The sequence below is a fragment of the Ctenocephalides felis genome, unplaced genomic scaffold (assembly GCF_003426905.1).
Source record: "Ctenocephalides felis isolate EL2017-DRISC unplaced genomic scaffold, ASM342690v1 CF-g0.4_SCAFFOLD_00845, whole genome shotgun sequence".
In the NCBI taxonomy this organism is placed as follows: Eukaryota; Metazoa; Arthropoda; class Insecta; order Siphonaptera; family Pulicidae; genus Ctenocephalides; species Ctenocephalides felis.
In genome coordinates, this window is record NW_020536999.1 from 51,618,732 (window position 1) to 51,641,251 (window position 22,520).

The following is a 22,520-nucleotide window of genomic DNA, read 5'->3' on the forward strand; positions in this document are numbered from 1 at the left end:
CCAAAAAGTGCATTTGCATATTAACATATCAAAAAAGTTTATATTTTGAGTCTCTAGTAACACTTGCGGCCCGTTTACTAACGTTTTGTATATAAATAAAACTACAAACAAAACTACTTAAAACGTAATTGAACATCATCTGTCAAAAGCTTTTGACATTTCACGAAATTGCCACCGCCCATTGTTTTATTTAAATTACGCTTCTACAAAAATTTTCAAATTAAAAATGTAAAGTTTCTACGCGGATTTGAAATAATTTCTCACCTTTCCGACCATCTCTGGATTGGCACAAATTTTTCAAGACAAAGACTGGCCAAATCGATTCAGCCGTTTTCGAGTTTTATTCGGACATTTGAAAGAGAGCTCCATTTTTATATATAAAAAAATTATACTATATCTGCCATTCCAGTTCATAAGTGGTTAAATTAATAATCACAATTTCCACAAATTTTGGCTTCAAAGTTTTATTACTTGTGTAATATCGCATGTTTGAATTAATCGTTTAAATTTTATATAAAGTTTGTTTCCAAACAATATTTTTTTCAGTTTATTGATTATTTTCAGAGAAATAGTTAATGCCGCGACTTGAGACGTTTTGGCCGAAATTTGACTCAATCACTTATTCACTAGGTTGACTATAGTAGCATTGAATCATATCGTAATGCATTATTACCGTTAAGTAACTGTAGTTATACATGTTTCATTATCTTCTTTTACTTCAACAAAAGCTTTATCTAGTAATATAGTATTGCACTTGGGAATAATTAAAGTAAAAGCACTGATGTTTTATATGTCGCTATTAAAAATTTCCAATGTTTTTCATAATATCATTATGTATATATATATATATATATATATATATATATATAAGGTAGAGTGATCGCTATCAAGAGAAAAACTGCCATCTATCAATATTCATAACAACCGTATTTTTTTGTAGTTAGTTATTTTTTGTTTCTGTGCTTTCTAATTTAGTTTATGATACCTGAATATAATTTTCAAGTATATGTTAGGATAGGGCGGGGCTAGTTGAGCAAATTTTTACTTAAACGGATGTAGCTCCTTAATGAAAAGTCTCAATAAATTGCTATAAGGCTTAATGGATTTGTTGTTTATCGCTTGACAAAAGTGTTAATACTATTTTTTTTTAATAATAAGTAAAATTTAAAAGCTACAGCTGTTTAAATGCAAAAAGTCAAGTATGCTCAATGTACCCCATAGGTGGGGCAAGTTGAGCACTAAGAAAGTATAATGAAACCATAGGTTCAATGTCGATTAATGATGAAATAAAATAAGTTTTTAAAAACCAGTTCTATATTTATAATCTTTATTGATAGAGAAAACAAAACTTATAGTAGTTTGCTTTGAATAATTAACGAAAAGTAGAATCAACAAAACAATATCGTATCTTGGGAATTATTTTACCATTATATTCAGTATTTTTGTTTAAAATCATTATTTCTTTATATTATTACTCATAGATTTAGCTTAAATCATAAAAATAATAATTAATTTCTAGAAGTTAAAGGTAATTGCCTTAGTGACAGTACAAATTTAGCAACTATGCTCAACTAACCCCAACTCTATTTCAAAATAAAAGTGAGTTTATAAAAAAACCGTGAAAATTATACCCAGAATCTCTGTGCATCAAGAATTTGGTCTCAAAATAAACAAAGCGCCCGTGAGCCTCACTCATTTGTCCAGCAGCCACTAGCGATCGCGGGATGTTTATTCCTCCCAAACCTCTATATTTCCGCCATATGATGCCTAAGCGAACGGTGAATAGTTTTCGAGATATTTCGATTGCTCAACTTGCCCCTATGCTCAACTAGCCCCGCTCTACCCTACTTAATTGTTAAGAGTTATTTCTTATACAATTTCTATAAAAACTTACACCTGTAGTAACTCTTTCACTTTAAAAGTATAAACAAGAAGAAAATAGTAAATAAAACTGTAAATTAAGTAAAAATATTTTTCTATATTTGAGTATTATCTAGGAATTTCACTGAACTGAACATTGTTCAATACGTTTTATGTTTTGTGATGAGTTCATTCGGTTTAGTCAATATACTGAAAGTCAATTTCAAATGAAAGTATTTTATATAATATTTATATAGACATATATAATCCATGTTTAATTCAGCTGGGTGTTTGTAATTATTTATTTATTATTATTTGTTAATATAAACAAGCAATAATAAGTAATAATATTAATTACTTTAGATTCTTGTCCAGAATATCTCCAAAATGATTTTCATTAATAGAGTCTAAAACTTCCTAGAAAATATGAAATGTTTAAAATTTTAAAATTTTAAATGATTTAATTTTTAATTGCATTTATTAACAAAATGTGGCTTTGCAATAAATCTTCCGGTATTGTAAATGTTAAATACAATAATCCCATTTTATTGAGATGTTAGGTTGAACAAGTTATACAAATCTTTATGCACACATAACTTTATTTCTGTCCAAATTTGTAGAACCGATTTAAAAATAATCGCAAACATGTTTATACAAATTATTTTGTAAAAAGTAGTCAATTTACTGTTATATATCGAGGCAAATACTGCCAAGTTGCCTTGATTTGAACAAAAGGCGACCCTCAGAGCAAACGCACCCTCGCACTATAAGATGTTTATTTTGATATTATTGCATGGAATTAACAAAGCTCGAGGCTCGAGGCAAATTCCCACAAACCCTTTCCCACAGAATTATCTCGACAAATGTAAAATGTCGCACAAAGAGAGAAATTGTATAGATTGCATCTAATTTTTTCTTTAGATTTTTTAATTAAATTATTTCTTGTACGCTAATAGTTAGATATTGTTAAATCACTCTATGAGTGATTCTTTAAAGGATATCCGGCACCAAAATTTTATGTTTATTTTTATTTATTGCTTTAAAATTTTTTGAATATATATAAAGTTTGTATCACGGTGTTGGTTCGCGATGGACTCCTAAACTACTGTACCGATTTTAAATTTTATTGGCTTATATCGTGTGCATAAATATCCAACTTAGGTGACATAATAGGCTTTATTCAAAATCTCATTTAATATTAGAAATAACAATTTTTAAAAATTTAAATAATTTTTGAGTTTTAAACTAAAAAAAAAAACAAATTAAAATGACAGTTGCCAATATTTATTGAAAATTTGAGATAGATCGTTTTAAGATTAAGATTTAATTTGCTTACCATGTTAGTACGGATACTAAAACGTTATCAAATTATATATATACATTTCACTTGGTTTTTTGTTTAAAAAAATGCACATACATGATATAATTTTATTAACATTCCATATATTTATAATGCATCTAATATAATAACAAGAAATAGTAACTAAAAACTTATATAAAATATGCCTCATTATTTTTAATACTCGATATCAAAAGACACATCAACTAATTTAATTGTTCTTAATTAATTTGCAATAATATTTATGGCGTTTTCTAAGGCCGCATAGAATTCTAATTCTCCAAACAGATTTGAACTATTGAAGGTTTTGTATTCAGTCTGGATAACATCTGAAATGAAAGTATCAACATTAAACTATTAATTAGATAATATTAAATACATTTAAATTTATACTCAAATAATATAAGTTATTATTATATATAATATTATTATGTACTAATTGATATAATAATTAAATGTACGATATTTACCATACAAACAAGCACAAAATACTGTGTCCAATAATATATTTGTTGAATAAATTTGCTTTATTGCATAGATTTGCAACAAGATTTCTCTTGCAAAGAATTTGTTTAAAATGCTGTATATTATCTCAGTCAGTCCATGTTCTGGATTTGTCAGTGCCCATAATTTACATGCCTGGAAAATAATGCAAGAATATAAAGATTTATACAAACAACTAAAACTTTAGTTTTTTCACATTAAAAAAAAAATTATCACAATTTTAAGGTATTGATTTCGTAATTACTAAAAAATTGCATATAATTTAGAAGAAAATAAAATTTAACTAGTTGGTAATCAATAAAAAATTAATTAATTTATGAGTGATTAAAAGTATTCCGAGTGGATTTATCACATATAATTGAAAACGGTAACTCGGAGTATTTTCTAAAAGCAAATTCTCAAAAATCATTTTTTTTTATAATTGAATCAGTTTCCGTAGGTCTTAAATGGTTTAGTATGTTCATTAAGACCAAGTACTCTATCGTTATGCCAAGTAAATCGTCTAATTTTAATTTTAACAGACGTCAAAAAAACTACTCATTTTCTCAAACTTTGATGATTTTTTAAAATTAAACTACTCATCGTAAGACCGGAATATTTCAGTGAGTTCTATAAAACCATGATATATATCACCAAAAAAAGTTCCATAAATATCGTTTTAAAATTTTTTTTTTCAACAGTTAATTACAAGAAAACGGCTCGGTAGATTTTCTCCTAAAACGAATTAGTAAGATACTAATTAGTTTTAGGAGAAAATCGTTTTAGGAGAAAAATAGTTTTAGGAGAATGATACTAATGGTATCATTCCCAACTAATATCTTTCGAAAAGTTTTTAATTTATTAAAATCGATTCGGTAGTATGAGACTACTACGGTACTAACGAAAAGTTTAACACTTTTTTCTAAATTACAAAGAAACTGCTCGACAGATCGTCGCACAAAACTGACAAACGATAGTCCTCATTGAGATATATCAAATGGCTTTTAAGTTTCTGAAATCGGTTCAGGCGTTTTTGAGAAAACTAAGGTCTAATTTGAATTTTCAAAATAGATTCAGAATTGCGGGCTAATACGTGGACGAAAAAAAATTTACTTCTCTATTATTTATAAAGAAACGGCTTGGCTGATCGTCGTGCAAAATTGATAAACGTTAGTCGTCATCGAGATACATTGAAAGGCTTTTAAATTTTTGAAATCGATCCAGCCGTTTTTAAGTAAACGTCGGTATCACATACATACTTTATACAAATTTGGTCTCATTCGATTCAGAATGGCTTGAAACGTCGAGAAAAAATAAAATTAGCAAATCGGATTTTTTGAAGAAAACAAAACTTATCCTTCGGGAATTTAAAAATAAAACAATCACAGAATACACCTGATGTAGTGTCAATTGTCAATTAACTATTTGTTAAGAATTTAATAAGACGTGCATTCCTTCAGAAAAGCTTCTAAAATTAATCCTTTTCATCATGAAGTCTTAAAAAACTATTATTAAATATTCACACACTTATTAATTTTTTTAAAATAAAGCTTACAATGGAATCATAAAATGATTTATCCTTTAATAATCGTTGCTCAAAATCTGCCAACTCATTCAGAGATTTAATAATAATTTTTGTTTTTGTCTGTTTTTCTGGTAAGTGTAGCCATCGTCGACTTGCTTCTACAAAAATATTTTTTATATCTTCAAACTCTTCATCATTGTAAAATTCAGATTGTGGATTGCTTTCGTATTTGCAACGCATGATTTCTGCAAGACCAAAGAATTAAATACAATAAAAATATTAAAATTATTCATATACATGCAATAAATGTAAAGTTATAGGTATAATACAGGTAAAAGGGATTAACTTTCTTACCCATCACGCACGAGTAAAAATTGCTCTCTATAAACATTTTTGTGATTGCAGCGTCATTTAAGTGATTACATAAACTTTCTGTAAAAAGTTTCTGAAGTATAGAGGATAATGATGTTGATATTCTCATATTTGTTTTAATTAATGGCCAAATTTTATTAATCTGAAATAGAATTAGAAATATTAAATATACGATCGCCACATTGCTGGACTGGTAATTATATACATTGATATCAATGCTATACCGTTTAATGTTAATTCAATAATAAGCTAATAATTGTATTTTCCAATTGTGGATAAAAGTTTCCATTCTCTTTTTAATAAAAATATGATGAAAATTATTAGATAAGATTACTACAAAATATAGGTAAAAACTCGCTTTCAATTAGGCTGTTGATTCTAAAACATAAGTAACATATAAAGACTGCATTTGAATGAAAATTGCAACTCATGAAACAACAAAATGAATGTAAAACTTATTTCAAAAGTCTATAATTTGCTTGTCTTTTTAATTGAAAAATTAATCCAAATATACATTTAAGTGCATTTAATATTTAACATGCAAAAATTGAGAACAGTGCAAATTGAAATTATTTCTTGCAAAATGTGTTTAAAGTAAACTCTGTAGAAATTCAACCAGTAGGTGGTTTTTTAAATAATTTGTCACAATTTATGAAAAGAATTTTATTATATTTATGCTTGTTATATTGCATTATGCTGATGATTAGAGACGAATAAATTACATAACTATATTTGAAAGCTTTAAACGATACTTAGAAAATAATATGCTATTTTGAAAGATATTCTAAATTTATTTATTAAATAGCAAATTCAGTAATTTGAAAATAAAAAATGTATTATATGTGTCTATTAATTGTTACGTATTAATAGAGCCTAACATGACAATAAGATAGCTTTGTGAATAATTTACATCTATTAGAAACCATGAAAGACAGGTATTTTATTTGAAAAAAAACTTTCAGGGAAGAACAATTCATGAAACAAATTCAAGGGGCATCATTTAGCCTAATAAAAAATCTATTTTCATTTTGAGTAGAAAAATGAAATGAAAACAAAAACGACAAAACCAAAAAGGTATAGAAATAGTAACATTTGATGAAAAAATGTTTAAACACTTATCTATTACAAATGCAATTTTGTGAAAATAATCACTTTAAAATGTGGTATTTATCCTCTATGTATAAGAAAATGTTACAGACATCTGTTGTGTACAAGGAAAACCCTTGGAACGAAATATTCTTGTTCTATTTTATGGAATATATAAAACGACATCTTTCGCATAAAGTTTCCATCATTAGTTCAAAATATTAAATTTTTGTTTTACTAACGATTCACTCGAATTTTGAAAACTAAAAAAAATTACGAACTGTTTTTATATTTGCTAAAACTTTTTCAGGACTGTATAAATTATTAGATTGTTATTGTTTCATTCTATATCTATAAACATTAATAAAAAACATAGAATTTTTTTGCTGATGACCATTTATTAACTTCCCATAGGGTACCCGTTACGTAAGTTATAGTAATCGCAAAAAATCGAAAATGAAAGTTTTTATATAATTTTACGTTTCAAAGGTTTCTGAACATTTTGGCGTACCTTAGAAAAAATGTATGTATGTGTGTGTGTGTGTGTGCGGATACAAATTTTCGTCGACGATTTCAGGAACACCGATCAACTGATTTGAATATTTAAAAAAACATTCAATTCATATTCGGATAAGGAGACGTGCTGGTTAGATTTAAAACGGTAAATCAGTTTTCAAAACCGATTTTAATAATTTCAAAAACATTTTATTTGTATTGATTGATTGATTAATTGATCAAATTTTTCAGGTGGCAGGTCTAGCGGTTTCGGAGATCCGGTTAAAAAAATGCCACTTGGCGGCCAAAAATGATCATTAGACATATGCACATCAAATTATCAGATATTTTATGGAGATTTTAATGATGTGTATCAATTTTGTTTACATTTCGAAAATTAGCTTTAGATATTAGATCACATTTCATAGATCTATGGGTTTCGTAACATCGTTTGCCCGTAAGACGGCAATGCGGCGCTTACGCGCTTCAATATTTTGTCTCTATGCAGCTAAAGCAGTGCGATTGCTTTGAAAGTTCAAAATTTTCAAAATATTTCAAAATAAAAAAAATCCAAAAGTTTTTTTTTCAAAAATTCAATTTCATTCAAAATTTAAAATTTCTCAAAAATCTAATTTTTTCAAAGTTCAAGAAATAATTTAATCTTTTTTAAAAAAAAAACTAATTTTTGGTACGGGTTCCAGCAATTTGTCTAAGGCATAATGCCATACACGACTAGTTAAAATATACATATGTTCTAGCATCTTAAAATGTGTCAGACATGTTAAAATAAATTATATTATTAAAATTAGTTTTACACTTACCAATTCGGCACACAGTAGTTGTTCAATTGGCATTCGTTCATCAAATTCCATAAATTCTTCAAAAGATTTAAATGGAAATGTTTGTGGACCGTTTTGATCCAAATCATTCATATTCACAGATGCTCTACATGACGATGGAATGTTGTTTCTAAAATCTTCTTTTACATTATTACCCATAGCATTTATATCGTATGTTTCTGAAAAATACATATTTTTAGGTGTAATAAAATTAAATGTATGACATTTAAATATAATTTTTTATAGTTCATAGCTATTCTTTCTGATTAAAATCAATAACTTGTATTAAAATTCGAATGTTAAAATATGGTTAAATCTAAACTTAACACTTAACTTAAAACTTTTATAATTTTTATAAATATATATTTATACCATATGCTATCTGTAAAATAATTTTTTGACATTATTTTAAATACTTTTTATGTTAGGTCCTATGATCCTACTCTAGTGTTCTAAAATGCTTTAATTTGCAAATAGTCATAATTTACTAGTCTATTTTAATGGCTTGCCTTTCCTATTTTCGTTTGGGTGATCAGCTTAAATATCACAAAACGTATTAATAAAATATTTATCGCCTCCAGCACATTTACAATGCATTACATTTTTGTTTGCTAATTGAGGATTAACATTATATTTTCTTGATTAATCAAATTATCATGCAAATTATACAATATTACTAATATCAATATTACAAAATGCCAACAAATTTTCAACTAATTTTCTATTATTACCTTTATGAGTTTCCTGTTCGATTCGATGTACCTTATAAATTTGTATAAACTTATTGGTTTTGAATAAACTATTTGTAGTGTTATTATTTTTTATGAAAATTATATGAGTATTTTCAGTATTGCTTCGAAAAATCCATTCTGATCCAATTGTATAAATATACATTTTGTCAATTACAATTTCGTCGAAGGATAGTATTAAAACACAATGTTCACTCATGATTATAATAAAATTATACTTTTAACTTTGAAGAATCAATATTAAAATTCTTTTTTAAAAAATCTACTTAAAGCAGTATTAATGTTGTGTATCGTTTCGGAGTTGAAACAGAACTAAAAGTCTTTCAATATTTTAGGAAAATATAATCCAATAAAATCTTGTAGCTTTACTTGTCTTCAATAGTATTCCTTAACAAAAATGCAATTGTGGAATTTTATTATCGAACAATGTTATAAAAGATCTAACAATTGATTTTTCTACATTTCTGGACTGAACAAACTTTTGGAAAAAACGTCTCGGAATTTCCTAAATTCGGGTGCCTCCCATTATTACAAAATGGAGAACATGTTTCTCAATCGGTTGAGAAATATATTAGATATTAAAAGTGAGATAATTAGATAATTATTTATAGCTGTTAGATTTGTTTAATGTTCTTAAGGGAGATTGTTATTAAAAATATTGATGATCAAATGCAAAGGCAAAATTCGAAATTTAATTAGACTTATAACAATCTTCTGCATATGATTCAAATATGAAGTATTAAAATGTTATATTAATACCAATCTCCCTAAGAATTTTTTAACTTGTTTGTTACCCTCTTATTTGTTATATATTATTAATTCAATAATATACAACGATTGAATTTTCATATTTATTTGCAAACTAAAAGAATGCTTTTGATGACTTTTGCAATAACTATATAAAATTTAGACGATTTTATTTCTTACTACTAAACTGAAACAGAGATTATTTTATTATTACTATGTAATCATTCAAATAATCAGGATAAAACTTAGATAAATAATAAAATTATAAATTAAACTAAAACTTGCAATAATTAATTAAAGAAATATGAATAATTATTTAAACGTTTTAAATTAAAATATTGTACAACGTAATATATATATATATATATATATATATATATATATATATATATATATTATAACAAAAAAGTTTTTTTATACAACCATTTCTTTATTTATTTACTGTCGACGTTTCGGAACTAGGTACGTTCCATCTTTAGGACATCTGTCAAGAAACATGATCTTGATAAGATTTAAGCAAATATGATAATATAATCAAAATGAAAATGATAAAAACAAATGAATGGATTATATAACAAAATGTTAAAAATGTTAAAAATTAGAAAGTTTTAAGAAAAGGTTGCTGAAAAAAACAGAATAAATTACCTGTATAATTGAATATACACTAACACTTTTTCACTAAAAAAGATTTTATCAAAAAAGTGAATTTATAAATTTCTATAATAATATACACTAACACTTTTTCACTAAAAAAGATTTTATCAAAAAAAGTGAATTTATAAATTCCTTTTCAGGCGGATAAACAATTTTTTAATTCAAATTTCTTTAAATTTTGTCTTTTTTGATTTTATTATTTGAGACAGAAAGTATTATTCTCTCGATGTTATGACTTATGAGACGACTGTTGGTGACAAACTGATTATTGAACGAAAAGATTTTTGAAAAAAACACTTGACTCTTAAAAACTGTGTATATATATGTGTGCGTGTTGTTTTCATATATCAGGATGTAAATACTTAAATTAATGATCTTAAATGTATGTCGATATTAATTATTTGTCAAAAAATGTAAAACGTATAAAATGTGTTTTACACTTTTTGGCAAATAGTAATATATATATATATATATATATATATATATATGTGTGTGTGTGTGTGTGTGTTTCTATTCTATTTGTGCTTAGCTTATAAGGCTGAATACCAACTTTTATAATCATGTATGTAAAATATTATGTTAAAAATAAATGCGTTTTAAAATTTAATTTCATTATTTTTAAATTCTGAATACAAAATATATAATATAGGTGCATTATTTTTGTACACACCGGTTCTACGGTCGGCGCGAGCGCACCAAGGTAGAGCATCTTGAACTAACTCCGGCAAATTGACAGTTTTGGTCGGAAAACGTGGCAACGAAATACCGAGAGAGCGATCTATATACTACTCTTCTTCTATCTATGCTTATGTCTAAAACCATAGATAAATAAGCCTAAATCCATAGTGTTCTCAGGTAACACCAAATTGTGATGTTATTTACTGCTGGTAACACATCTTGTTTCATGGTGAATTTATCAATTCGTCTATTAAAGTTTGTCATTAAAAGTCCGAGTGGAATTATTTTCATTACGATCACTGATTAATTTTACTGTTTCTTCTTGCTATGTTATAATGTAAACTCAATAAGATGAGTATATTAGCATAAAATATTCGTAAAAATTGGTTCGTTGTGTGACTCTTCTTAACGGCTTATACATGGTTATGGCGATGTAAATGCGTATAAATAAATTAAATTATTTTATTATTATAATTTAAGGTATGTTATTCATATTTTTATATGCTTATATTTAATGGATCAATATCTTATTCCATATACCTGAACGAGTTGGATTATTATTTTTTATACTTGATGTCAAACCATTTTTCTACAAAGTGCTGTATGTCTAGATATTTATTAGAAATACATTTTAAGATACCTTGATTTTACATTTTTGTACTTGTTTATATATTGAATGAACACAAAATAGAATTGGTTTAGTTATCCCAATATCTACTACCAAATTCATATATTGATATTTAAATAATATTAAATGCATATTCTTTATATTACTTTTTACAGGTATAGAGACATTTTTCCGTTCTCTTAAGCCATGGCCTTACCACCTTATATGTTGGGCCCCAATCCGTGGGCCCAACAACTAATGGCCCAGCAGCAGCTAGCCGCTGCACATCATGCACAAGCAATGGCTCATCATCATGCTCATCTTCAGCAAGTTCATCAACAGCAAATGCAAATACCACCACCAATCCCTAAACCTGATCATATTAGTGAAGAGAAATTGCAAGAAAAAGGTTTGTTTAAATAACAGAAATATAAACAAATTCATAATTATTTTGAGCAATTATTTTATTTAATTGTTATAGCACAAAAATGGCAACAGCTGCAAGCAAAAAGATTTGCAGAGAAACGCAAATTCGGATTTGTTGATGCTCAAAAAGAAGATATGCCACCTGAGCACATTCGTAAAATTATCAGAGACCATGGAGATATGACAAGTAGAAAATATCGTCATGATAAAAGAGTTTATTTGGGGTTAGTTGTTATTGTAATTTATGGTTTAATAAAGTTTTTATAATAATTGTTTTTACAGAGCTTTAAAATACATGCCACATGCCGTTATGAAACTTTTAGAAAACATGCCAATGCCATGGGAACAAATTCGTGATGTCTCGGTATTGTATCACATAACTGGTGCTATAACATTTGTAAATGAAATACCTTGGGTTATTGAGCCTGTATATATTGCACAATGGGGGTAATTGCTTTTATTTGATTGATTTTAATTATGCCAAATAAACATTTCAACAAGTTTTTTATGAAACTTTTTAGAACTATGTGGATCATGATGAGGCGTGAAAAACGAGATCGTAGGCATTTCAAACGTATGCGTTTTCCTCCGTTTGATGATGAAGAACCTCCATTGGATTATGCTGACAATGTTTTAGATGTTGAACCACTAGAAGCTATTCAAATTGAACTTGATTCTGATGAGGATGGTTCTGTTGCTAAATGGTTTTATGAACACAAGCCTTTAGTAGGAACTAAGTAAGATAAATGATCCAAAAGTATAATGGATAATTATTCTGATATACTGAGTTTAAAATATTTTGTAGGTACGTGAATGGATCAACTTATCGCAAGTGGAATTTAGCGCTACCTCAGATGGCCACATTGTATCGACTGGCAAATCAGCTTTTGACAGATCTGGTAGATACAAATTTCTTTTACTTATTTGACCCAAAAAGCTTTTTTACAGCAAAAGCTCTTAATATGGCAATACCTGGTGGCCCAAAATTTGAACCTCTAGTCAAAGATAGCACAGTAGGGTAAGTTGATTTTTTTTTTTTTTTTTCAATTCATACAATTTCTTTAAGTTAATGTAGATCAAAATTATGAAGATCGAGAATTATTTTTCTTAATGTATTATTATATTTACAGAGATGAAGATTGGAATGAATTCAATGATATTAATAAAATTATTATCAGACAACCAATAAGAACAGAATACAGAATTGCTTTTCCATATTTATACAATAATATGCCTCATTATGTACATTTATCATGGTAAGTTATTTTTATAGATTTCTAAGCATTTTACATAATAGTGAAAACAATCACTTTATTTCAAATTTCAATGTTTCTTCAATCCAAGTTTGATTCAAAAGTGTATTTAAGCTTTTACGCTTTTCATCAATAATTGGTATATTACATGTGCTAAGATATTGGTATGACATCCAAGTATATTTGTCATAATGCTTACATGTACGTACATTTTCTTTTTAATTTGGACACTAAATTTGTGATGTAGTACACAATATTCTATTACAGGTACCATACACCTAATGTTGTTTACATTAAAACAGAGGACCCAGATTTACCAGCATTTTATTTTGATCCTTTGATAAATCCAATTTCTCACAGACACACCGTTAAGGTAAATATTTCATATATAGTATTTGAATATCTGTAATAATTATTTGATAGATTGAAAAAAAGTAATTTAAGCATTTATTTTTTTAAGCATTAATAAATTTAATAGGATATTAATGATTTTACAGCAAATAAATATTATATAATATCTTGAAATACTAAATTTTTTGTTTCAGAGCCTTGAGCCTTTGCCGTCTGATGATGAAGAGTTTATTTTACCACAAGAAGTTCAACCTTTTCTACAAGAAATTCCTTTATACACTGATAATACAGCAAATGGAATATCTTTATTGTGGGCTCCCAGACCTTTTAACATGCGTTCTGGGAGGTGCAGGCGAGCCATAGATATTCCTTTGGTAAGTAATATAATAATGCTCATAAAAAACCTGCTTATTATGGATTTAAAATTCTATTTTTGTTCAATTGCAGGTAAAAACATGGTATCGTGAACATTGTCCACCTGGACAACCTGTCAAAGTTAGAGTCAGTTATCAAAAGTTATTAAAGTATTATGTTTTAAATGCTTTGAAACATAGACCACCTAAGCCTCAAAAGAAACGGTGTGTTTAATTAATAATTCATCCCCTTGAAGTGAAATACTTGATTTCTTATTTTTGTTTTTAGTTACCTGTTCCGATCTTTCAAATCGACAAAGTTTTTTCAAACAACTACAATTGATTGGGTTGAAGCAGGTTTGCAAGTTTGTCGTCAAGGTTATAATATGCTGAACTTATTAATTCACCGAAAAAATTTGAATTATCTTCATTTGGATTATAATTTTAATTTAAAGCCTGTGAAGACCCTTACAACCAAGGAACGTAAAAAATCTCGTTTTGGAAATGGTATTTATCAGTAGTATGAAAATTACCTTTATATTAATGATTGCTTTTATTGAGTTTTTTTTTCAGCTTTTCATCTGTGTAGAGAAATTTTACGATTAACGAAACTTATAATAGATTCACATGTACAATATAGACTGAACAATGTTGATGCTTTTCAATTAGCTGATGGTTTGCAGTACATTTTTGCTCATGTAGGTCAGTTAACTGGAATGTACAGATACAAATATAAACTTATGAGACAAATTCGTATGTGCAAGGATTTGAAACATCTTATATATTACAGATTTAACACTGTAAGTTATTTCATCAATCTATATTAATTGTGTGTTTATATATTCTGCATTCCATCAATCAATTTTGTTCTTCCAGGGTCCTGTAGGAAAGGGACCTGGATGTGGTGTTTGGGCTCCAGGTTGGAGAGTTTGGTTATTTTTTATGAGAGGTATTACACCATTATTAGAACGATGGCTTGGTAATTTATTGTCTAGACAGTTTGAGGGTCGTCACTCTAAAGGTAATTTTAGTTATTATATACTACATAACTAACATGCTTTCAAATATTAGTTGAAAGCATGTTAGTAATTTTGTGTTTTTATCTTTTTCATTTTGGTCAATATAGTCGCATAAATATAATTTTGCAACAATTATAATTCAATAGGTGTTGCCAAAACTGTAACCAAACAAAGAGTAGAATCACACTTCGATTTGGAATTGCGTGCTTCTGTAATGCATGACATAGTTGACATGATGCCAGAAGGTATCAAGCAAAATAAGGCCCGAACTATTTTGCAACATCTTTCTGAAGCTTGGAGATGCTGGAAAGCTAATATACCATGGAAGGTGAACAATATTTAATATCATTTATTCTTATATAAATGGCGCATGTATTATATTTAATATTAAAAAATAAGATGCACAGTAATATTTAAATATCATTCTATTGTATGTAAATTATATTTTACATCTTTATAGGTTCCTGGTCTTCCAACACCTATAGAAAATATGATTTTACGTTATGTAAAAATGAAAGCTGACTGGTGGACCAATACAGCTCATTATAATCGTGAAAGAATAAGAAGGGGTGCTACGGTAGACAAAACTGTTTGCAAGAAAAATCTTGGTAGGCTTACTAGGTTGTACCTAAAAGCTGAGCAGGAACGGCAACATAATTATTTGAAGGTAATATTTTTAGATGCAATAAATCTGCCTGTAGTATGTAAACCCTTAAAACATGATCAGAAATTTTGAATCTAAGCAATATGACAAACTTATTCTGACTCTTTTTCATAGGATGGTCCATATATATCTCCAGAAGAAGCAGTTGCTATATATACAACAACAGTGCATTGGCTAGAATCACGGAGATTTGCTCCTATTCCATTTCCTCCATTATCTTATAAGCATGACACAAAGCTACTAATTTTAGCTTTAGAGAGATTAAAAGAAGCTTACAGGTAAAGCTAAAATATTAAATTTATTGTGTAAATAGTATTTAATGAATGTTAAATTTGCAGTGTTAAGTCTCGATTGAATCAAAGTCAAAGGGAAGAATTAGGGCTTATAGAGCAAGCTTATGATAATCCTCATGAAGCATTGTCGAGAATAAAAAGACATTTACTTACACAAAGAGCATTTAAAGAGGCATGTATCTTGTATACCATTTTTTCATTAATGACTAGTTTTATTATAAAATGAATAAAATAGTTTACATATATTATAATGAAATATTGAATACTATTTTTCATCTGAAGAATGATGCATATCATAATTAAAATATTATATGTTTTGTATATTCAATTTATCTAACTGAAGATTTAAATCGCAGACTGGTATAGAGTTTATGGATCTTTATAGTCATCTTGTGCCTGTGTATGATGTAGAACCACTTGAAAAAATAACAGATGCATATCTTGATCAATACTTGTGGTACGAAGCCGATAAGAGAAGATTATTTCCACCATGGGTAAAGCCAAGTGATACTGAGCCACCTCCATTGCTCGTTTATAAATGGTGTCAAGGTAATTTATTGTGCTATTAGATAAAATTTATAATTGTATTGAAGAAAATTTTAATTAAATTTAAGGCTATAGGGAAAATTTTATTTATTTTAATGGACTATACATTCTACATATCGTTATTATACATAACCAGAAAAGCTAAACTTTGCAATTTTGTTTTTACAGTAAAATTCTAAGAGTATTTTTTTCTAATCATTGATACTAAACTTACTGCTTTTTTATTAGATATATTACTTGTATGTATAAAATATATATTAACACAACTTTGGTTGAGATAGTAATGACACTGATAATGTGTGTGTGTTTTGTGACAATGAGATGATTTTTGACTATCCCCTTGTTACAAACCTCACGCATATTTGATGTATATATCTGCAAGTGTGAACTTATGATTCAAAAAGCATCTGTATAATTTGCACATCACAGTAATATTACTGCATATTATTTATTTCAATTTTAGGTATAAATAACCTTCAAGAAGTATGGGAATGCCAAGAAGGAGAGTGCAACGTGCTGCTAGAGTCTAGATTTGAAAAATTGTATGAGAAGATAGATTTAACTTTACTTAACAGATTATTACGTTTAATAGTTGATCATAACATAGCTGATTATATGACTGCAAAAAATAATGTGGTTATCAACTATAAGGTTTGTATTCAACTTATTTTTATACATAATTCAATTGAAGTATATAATATAATAAGATGTCAATTTTCAGGATATGAATCATACTAACAGTTATGGTATCATCAGAGGTTTACAATTTGCTTCATTTATTGTACAATACTATGGCCTTGTACTGGATCTTCTTGTTCTTGGTTTACAAAGAGCTAGTGAGATGGCAGGGCCCCCTCAAATGCCAAATGATTTTCTCACATACCAAGACATATCATCTGAAACTGCTCATCCCATCAGACTATTTTGCCGATATGTTGATAAAGTCCACATCTTTTTCAGGTAAATTAATTTTAATATATTCATATTATAAAATTACTAATCGTTTTATTTAATAGATTTTCTGCAGAAGAGGCACGAGATCTTATTCAAAGATATCTCACTGAGCACCCTGATCCCAATAATGAAAATATTGTTGGGTACAATAACAAAAAATGTTGGCCTAGAGATGCAAGAATGAGGTTAATGAAGCATGATGTGAACTTGTAAGTAATATGTATTCATTTCCATTATTGTTGAATTCATTATTCATAACACAGCTACTTTTTTTTGTAGAGGAAGAGCTGTCTTCTGGGACATAAAGAACCGTTTACCAAGATCTACCACAACAATACAATGGGATAATACTTTTGTTAGTGTATACTCCAAGGATAATCCTAATTTATTGTTTAATATGAGTGGATTTGAATGCAGAATTTTGCCTAAAGTAAATTGTTAATGGATTAATACATATTTATTTTAATTTTATTTATAAATTCTGGATCACTATTTTTAGTGTCGCACAACTCATGAGGAATTCACTCATCGTGATGGTGTTTGGAATCTTCAGAATGAAATAACTAAAGAAAGAACAGCCCAATGTTTCTTACGTGTTGATGATGAAAGTTTAGGTAGATTCCATAATCGAGTCAGACAAATTTTAATGGCATCAGGTTCCACAACTTTTACAAAGGTATTTAGTAAAATTGTTAAAAAAGTTAAATCTATTGATAATTAGTTCTACTTTTTTATGTGAAGATTTTTGTACAAAATTTAATTCAGCTAAAATTCTAGATTGTCAATAAATGGAATACTGCTCTCATTGGGTTGATGACATATTTTCGAGAAGCTGTTGTGAATACACAGGAACTACTTGATCTTTTAGTTAAATGCGAAAATAAAATTCAAACACGTATCAAAATTGGTCTCAATTCAAAAATGCCTTCAAGATTTCCTCCAGTAGTATTCTATACGCCTAAAGAATTAGGTGGTCTTGGAATGTTATCTATGGGTCATGTGTTAATTCCCCAGTCAGACTTGCGTTGGTCCAAACAAACAGATGTGGGAATAACACATTTTAGATCTGGTATGTCACATGATGAAGATCAACTTATTCCTAATTTATATAGGTATGTTCAACCATGGGAATCTGAGTTTATTGACTCACAGAGAGTATGGGCTGAATATGCACTTAAAAGGCAAGAAGCTAATGCTCAAAACAGGTTTGTGGATTTTTTTTTATTTCATTTCACTTTTGTTTCAATTTGGTTCATACTTAATTTAATACAATCTTTTTAGGAGGCTAACATTGGAAGATTTAGAAGATAGCTGGGATCGTGGTATTCCCAGGATCAACACTCTGTTCCAAAAAGACAGACATACATTAGCTTATGACAAAGGATGGAGAATTAGGACTGAATTTAAGCAGTATCAAGTAATTTATGAACTTTTATTTACTAATTCCCTAGTTCTCATTTCTATATATACAAAAAAATTTAACTATGTGTTACATACAATTGGATAATGATTTTTTTTTTACAGGTATTGAAGCAGAATCCATTCTGGTGGACTCATCAAAGGCATGATGGTAAATTATGGAACTTGAACAATTATCGTACAGACATGATTCAAGCTCTAGGAGGGGTTGAGGGAATTTTAGAACACACTTTATTCAAAGGAACCTATTTTCCTACATGGGAAGGTTTATTCTGGGAAAAAGCATCAGGTTTTGAAGAAAGTATGAAATATAAAAAGCTAACAAATGCTCAAAGATCAGGTACGGAAAATCAATAATTTTGCATTAATATGTTTTGCAGAGTTATTTAATGTTTCTGTGCTTTTTGCTAGGTTTAAATCAAATACCAAATCGGCGCTTTACCTTATGGTGGTCACCTACTATTAACAGGGCTAATGTCTACGTTGGTTTCCAAGTACAACTTGATTTAACTGGAATCTTTATGCATGGCAAAATTCCTACCCTGAAAATTTCTTTGATTCAAATATTTAGAGCTCACTTGTGGCAGAAAGTGCACGAATCTATTGTTATGGACTTGTGTCAAGTAAATATTATTTTTACATAAGAGTTTAGAAATGTTTTTTAATTGATAACCTTAATTTAATTATTGTTGTAGGTTTTTGATCAGGAATTAGATGCTTTGGAAATTGAAACAGTACAGAAGGAAACTATACATCCACGAAAATCATATAAAATGAATTCTTCGTGTGCTGACATACTTCTGTTCTCTGCATATAAATGGAATGTATCAAGACCATCACTATTAGCTGATACCAAGTGAGATATATGAATGAATACATTAATATAACAAATATATATATATATATATATATATATATATCATTTGTATATTTTCAGAGATACTATGGATAATACAACTACACAAAAATATTGGATAGATGTGCAGCTACGTTGGGGTGATTATGACTCTCATGATGTGGAACGTTATGCCAGAGCCAAATTTTTGGATTATACGACAGACAATATGTCTATTTATCCATCACCTACAGGTAGGATTATCAAAAAGGAATGATAATGTTCCTAAAATATTCAATATATAATTTAAGATAAAATTATTTGCAGGACTTCTCATAGCTATTGATTTAGCTTACAATCTTCATAGTGCTTATGGAAACTGGTATCCAGGCTGTAAACCATTAATTCAGCAAGCAATGGCTAAAATAATGAAAGCTAATCCTGCCTTATATGTATTAAGAGAACGTATCAGAAAAGCATTACAATTATATAGTTCAGAACCTACAGAACCGTACTTATCTTCCCAAACTATGGTGAACTATTTTCAAATCAAATTATTTGGTAAGGATGACACATTCAACGTATCAAAATGTTGCAAGAACAATACGTTTCATTATAATTTATACTCCATTTTAGGTTTGTTGATGATACAAATGTATACCGTGTCACAATTCACAAAACATTTGAAGGAAATCTTACCACAAAACCAATTAATGGAGCTATATTCATTTTCAATCCCCGCACTGGTCAATTATTCTTGAAAATTATCCACACTTCAGTATGGGCTGGTCAAAAACGTTTGGGTCAATTGGCTAAATGGAAAACTGCTGAAGAAGTTGCTGCTTTAATTCGATCATTGCCTGTAGAAGAACAGCCAAAACAAATTATTGTAACAAGAAAAGGAATGTTGGATCCACTAGAAGTATGATAAGATTCTAATTATAATAACATAATTTTATGCTATATTGTAATAATATATTTCTGTATATTTTTACAGGTGCATTTGTTAGATTTTCCCAATATTGTGATAAAAGGCTCTGAATTGCAGTTGCCATTCCAAGCTTGTTTAAAAGTTGAGAAGTTTGGTGATTTAATTCTTAAGGCTACTGAACCACAAATGGTTTTATTCAATTTATATGATGACTGGCTCAAGACTATATCTTCTTACACGGTTAGCTATTATCTGATTTTTGTATACTTTTTCACAATTATTATGGAGATGAACAATTGTGGAAATTTGTATTGCAGGCATTCTCTAGGCTTATTTTGATTCTTCGCGCATTACATGTAAATACTGAGAGGACTAAAGTTATACTTAAGCCAGACAAGACAACTCTAACTGAACCACATCATATATGGCCAACACTCACCGATGAGGAATGGATAAAAGTTGAAGTCCAATTAAAAGATTTGATTCTAGCAGATTACGGAAAGAAAAATAAGTTAGTATAAGTTATTGAAATTCAAGATTTAATATTTATTTGAAGATGGCTATGTTATAATTAGTGTTGTATTTTTTATTTTTATTTTCATCATTTAATTTGATTTTCTTGTTCATAGTGTAAATGTAGCATCATTAACTCAATCTGAAATTCGTGATATTATTTTGGGAATGGAAATTTCTGCTCCTTCTGCCCAGCGTCAACAAATTGCTGAAATTGAAAAACAAACAAAAGAACAATCACAATTAACAGCCACTACTACTAGAACTGTTAATAAACATGGAGATGAAATCATCACGGCCACAACATCAAACTATGAAAGTAACACATTTAGTTCAAAAACTGAGTGGAGAGTTAGAGCTATTTCTGCAACTAATTTACATTTAAGAACCAATCACATCTATGTTAGTTCTGACGATATAAAGGAGACCGGTTACACATATATTTTACCAAAGAATGTATTGAAGAAATTTGTGACCATTTCAGATCTGAGAGCACAGGTAGAGTTTTCGTATTCTAATTTTGTTTGCTTTATGTCTGCATAGATCTCAACTTAAAATAATATTCAAATACTTCTAGATTGCTGGCTATTTGTATGGTGTTTCACCACCTGATAACCCACAAGTGAAAGAAATTCGATGCATTGTAATGGCTCCTCAGTGGGGAACTCATCAAACTGTTCATTTACCTGATACATTGCCATCACATCAGTATCTAAAAGATATGGAACCTCTAGGATGGATGCATACACAACCAAATGAATTGCCTCAATTATCTCCTCAAGTAATATTTTTATTTATCAATGTTACCATTATCAATTATAATTTTTATATCTTACATTTATATATATTTTTTTTTCTAGGATATCACAACCCATGCTAAAATAATGTCCGATAATTCATCTTGGGATGGTGAACGTACAATTATTATAACATGTTCGTTCACACCAGGATCATGTTCTTTAACGGCTTATAAATTAACACCGTCTGGTTTTGAATGGGGTCATAAAAATACGGATAAAGGCAATAATCCAAAAGGTTATCTTCCCAGTCATTATGAAAGAGTTCAAATGTTGCTCTCTGATAGATTTCTTGGATTCTTTATGGTTCCAAGTCAAGGAAGTTGGAATTATAACTTTATGGGTATGATTAATTGTAAATTTTAAATTTCAGGAACCTTTATAACTAAATATGATAATTTTAGGTGTTCGACATGATCCTGGAATGAAATATGAATTACAATTGGCCAATCCAAAAGAATTTTATCATGAATTACACAGGCCTGCACATTTCTTACACTTTTCAAGTATAGAAGAAACTGAAGGAACTGGTGCAGACAGAGAAGACATGTATGCTTAAAGAAGATATTTTATATTTTATTTTCTATATGAAAAACGAGTCCATTACATAATTATTTTATAAATATATAACCTTAAGTAAATATTAATTTGCTTTTCATTTATTTCTTTGATATGAGCTAAGTATAAAAAATTGAAAAATATAGTGCTTAATATGGAGTATAAAAAGCAACA

At 28.4% G+C, this 22,520-nt stretch overlaps 2 protein-coding genes across 2 annotated transcripts; one reads left to right on the top strand and one right to left on the bottom strand.

The window, feature by feature from the left end:
- Positions 1 to 3,416: 3,416 nt before the first annotated feature.
- On the bottom strand, positions 3,417 to 8,108 carry LOC113364200. The gene is made up of 5 exons (XM_026606687.1): positions 7,982 to 8,108; positions 5,562 to 5,721; positions 5,238 to 5,452; positions 3,670 to 3,838; positions 3,417 to 3,528 (listed from the first exon to the last, which is right to left on the bottom strand). The coding sequence occupies exons 1-5, from the start codon at positions 8,090 to 8,092 to the stop codon at positions 3,425 to 3,427; spliced, it is 759 nt and encodes a 252-aa protein (XP_026462472.1). The 5' UTR covers positions 8,093 to 8,108; the 3' UTR covers positions 3,417 to 3,424.
- A 3,533-nt stretch (positions 8,109 to 11,641) lies between these two features.
- LOC113364193 (pre-mRNA-processing-splicing factor 8) lies at positions 11,642 to 22,409 on the top strand. Its single transcript, XM_026606679.1, is given in 37 exon segments — positions 11,642 to 11,843; positions 11,916 to 12,084; positions 12,143 to 12,307; positions 12,382 to 12,597; positions 12,666 to 12,878; positions 12,991 to 13,116; positions 13,381 to 13,486; positions 13,659 to 13,838; positions 13,912 to 14,042; positions 14,107 to 14,324; positions 14,391 to 14,617; positions 14,694 to 14,838; positions 14,983 to 15,164; positions 15,297 to 15,503; positions 15,615 to 15,778; positions 15,839 to 15,965; positions 16,150 to 16,342; positions 16,803 to 16,990; positions 17,061 to 17,299; positions 17,356 to 17,502; positions 17,573 to 17,723; positions 17,793 to 17,969; positions 18,071 to 18,498; positions 18,575 to 18,710; positions 18,818 to 19,052; positions 19,124 to 19,335; positions 19,408 to 19,568; positions 19,650 to 19,801; positions 19,875 to 20,069; positions 20,072 to 20,108; positions 20,184 to 20,469; positions 20,545 to 20,718; positions 20,796 to 20,989; positions 21,108 to 21,489; positions 21,569 to 21,772; positions 21,852 to 22,131; positions 22,193 to 22,409. Coding segments are annotated over 37 exon segments (7,104 nt in total). The 3' UTR covers positions 22,348 to 22,409.
- Positions 22,410 to 22,520: the final 111 nt, after the last annotated feature.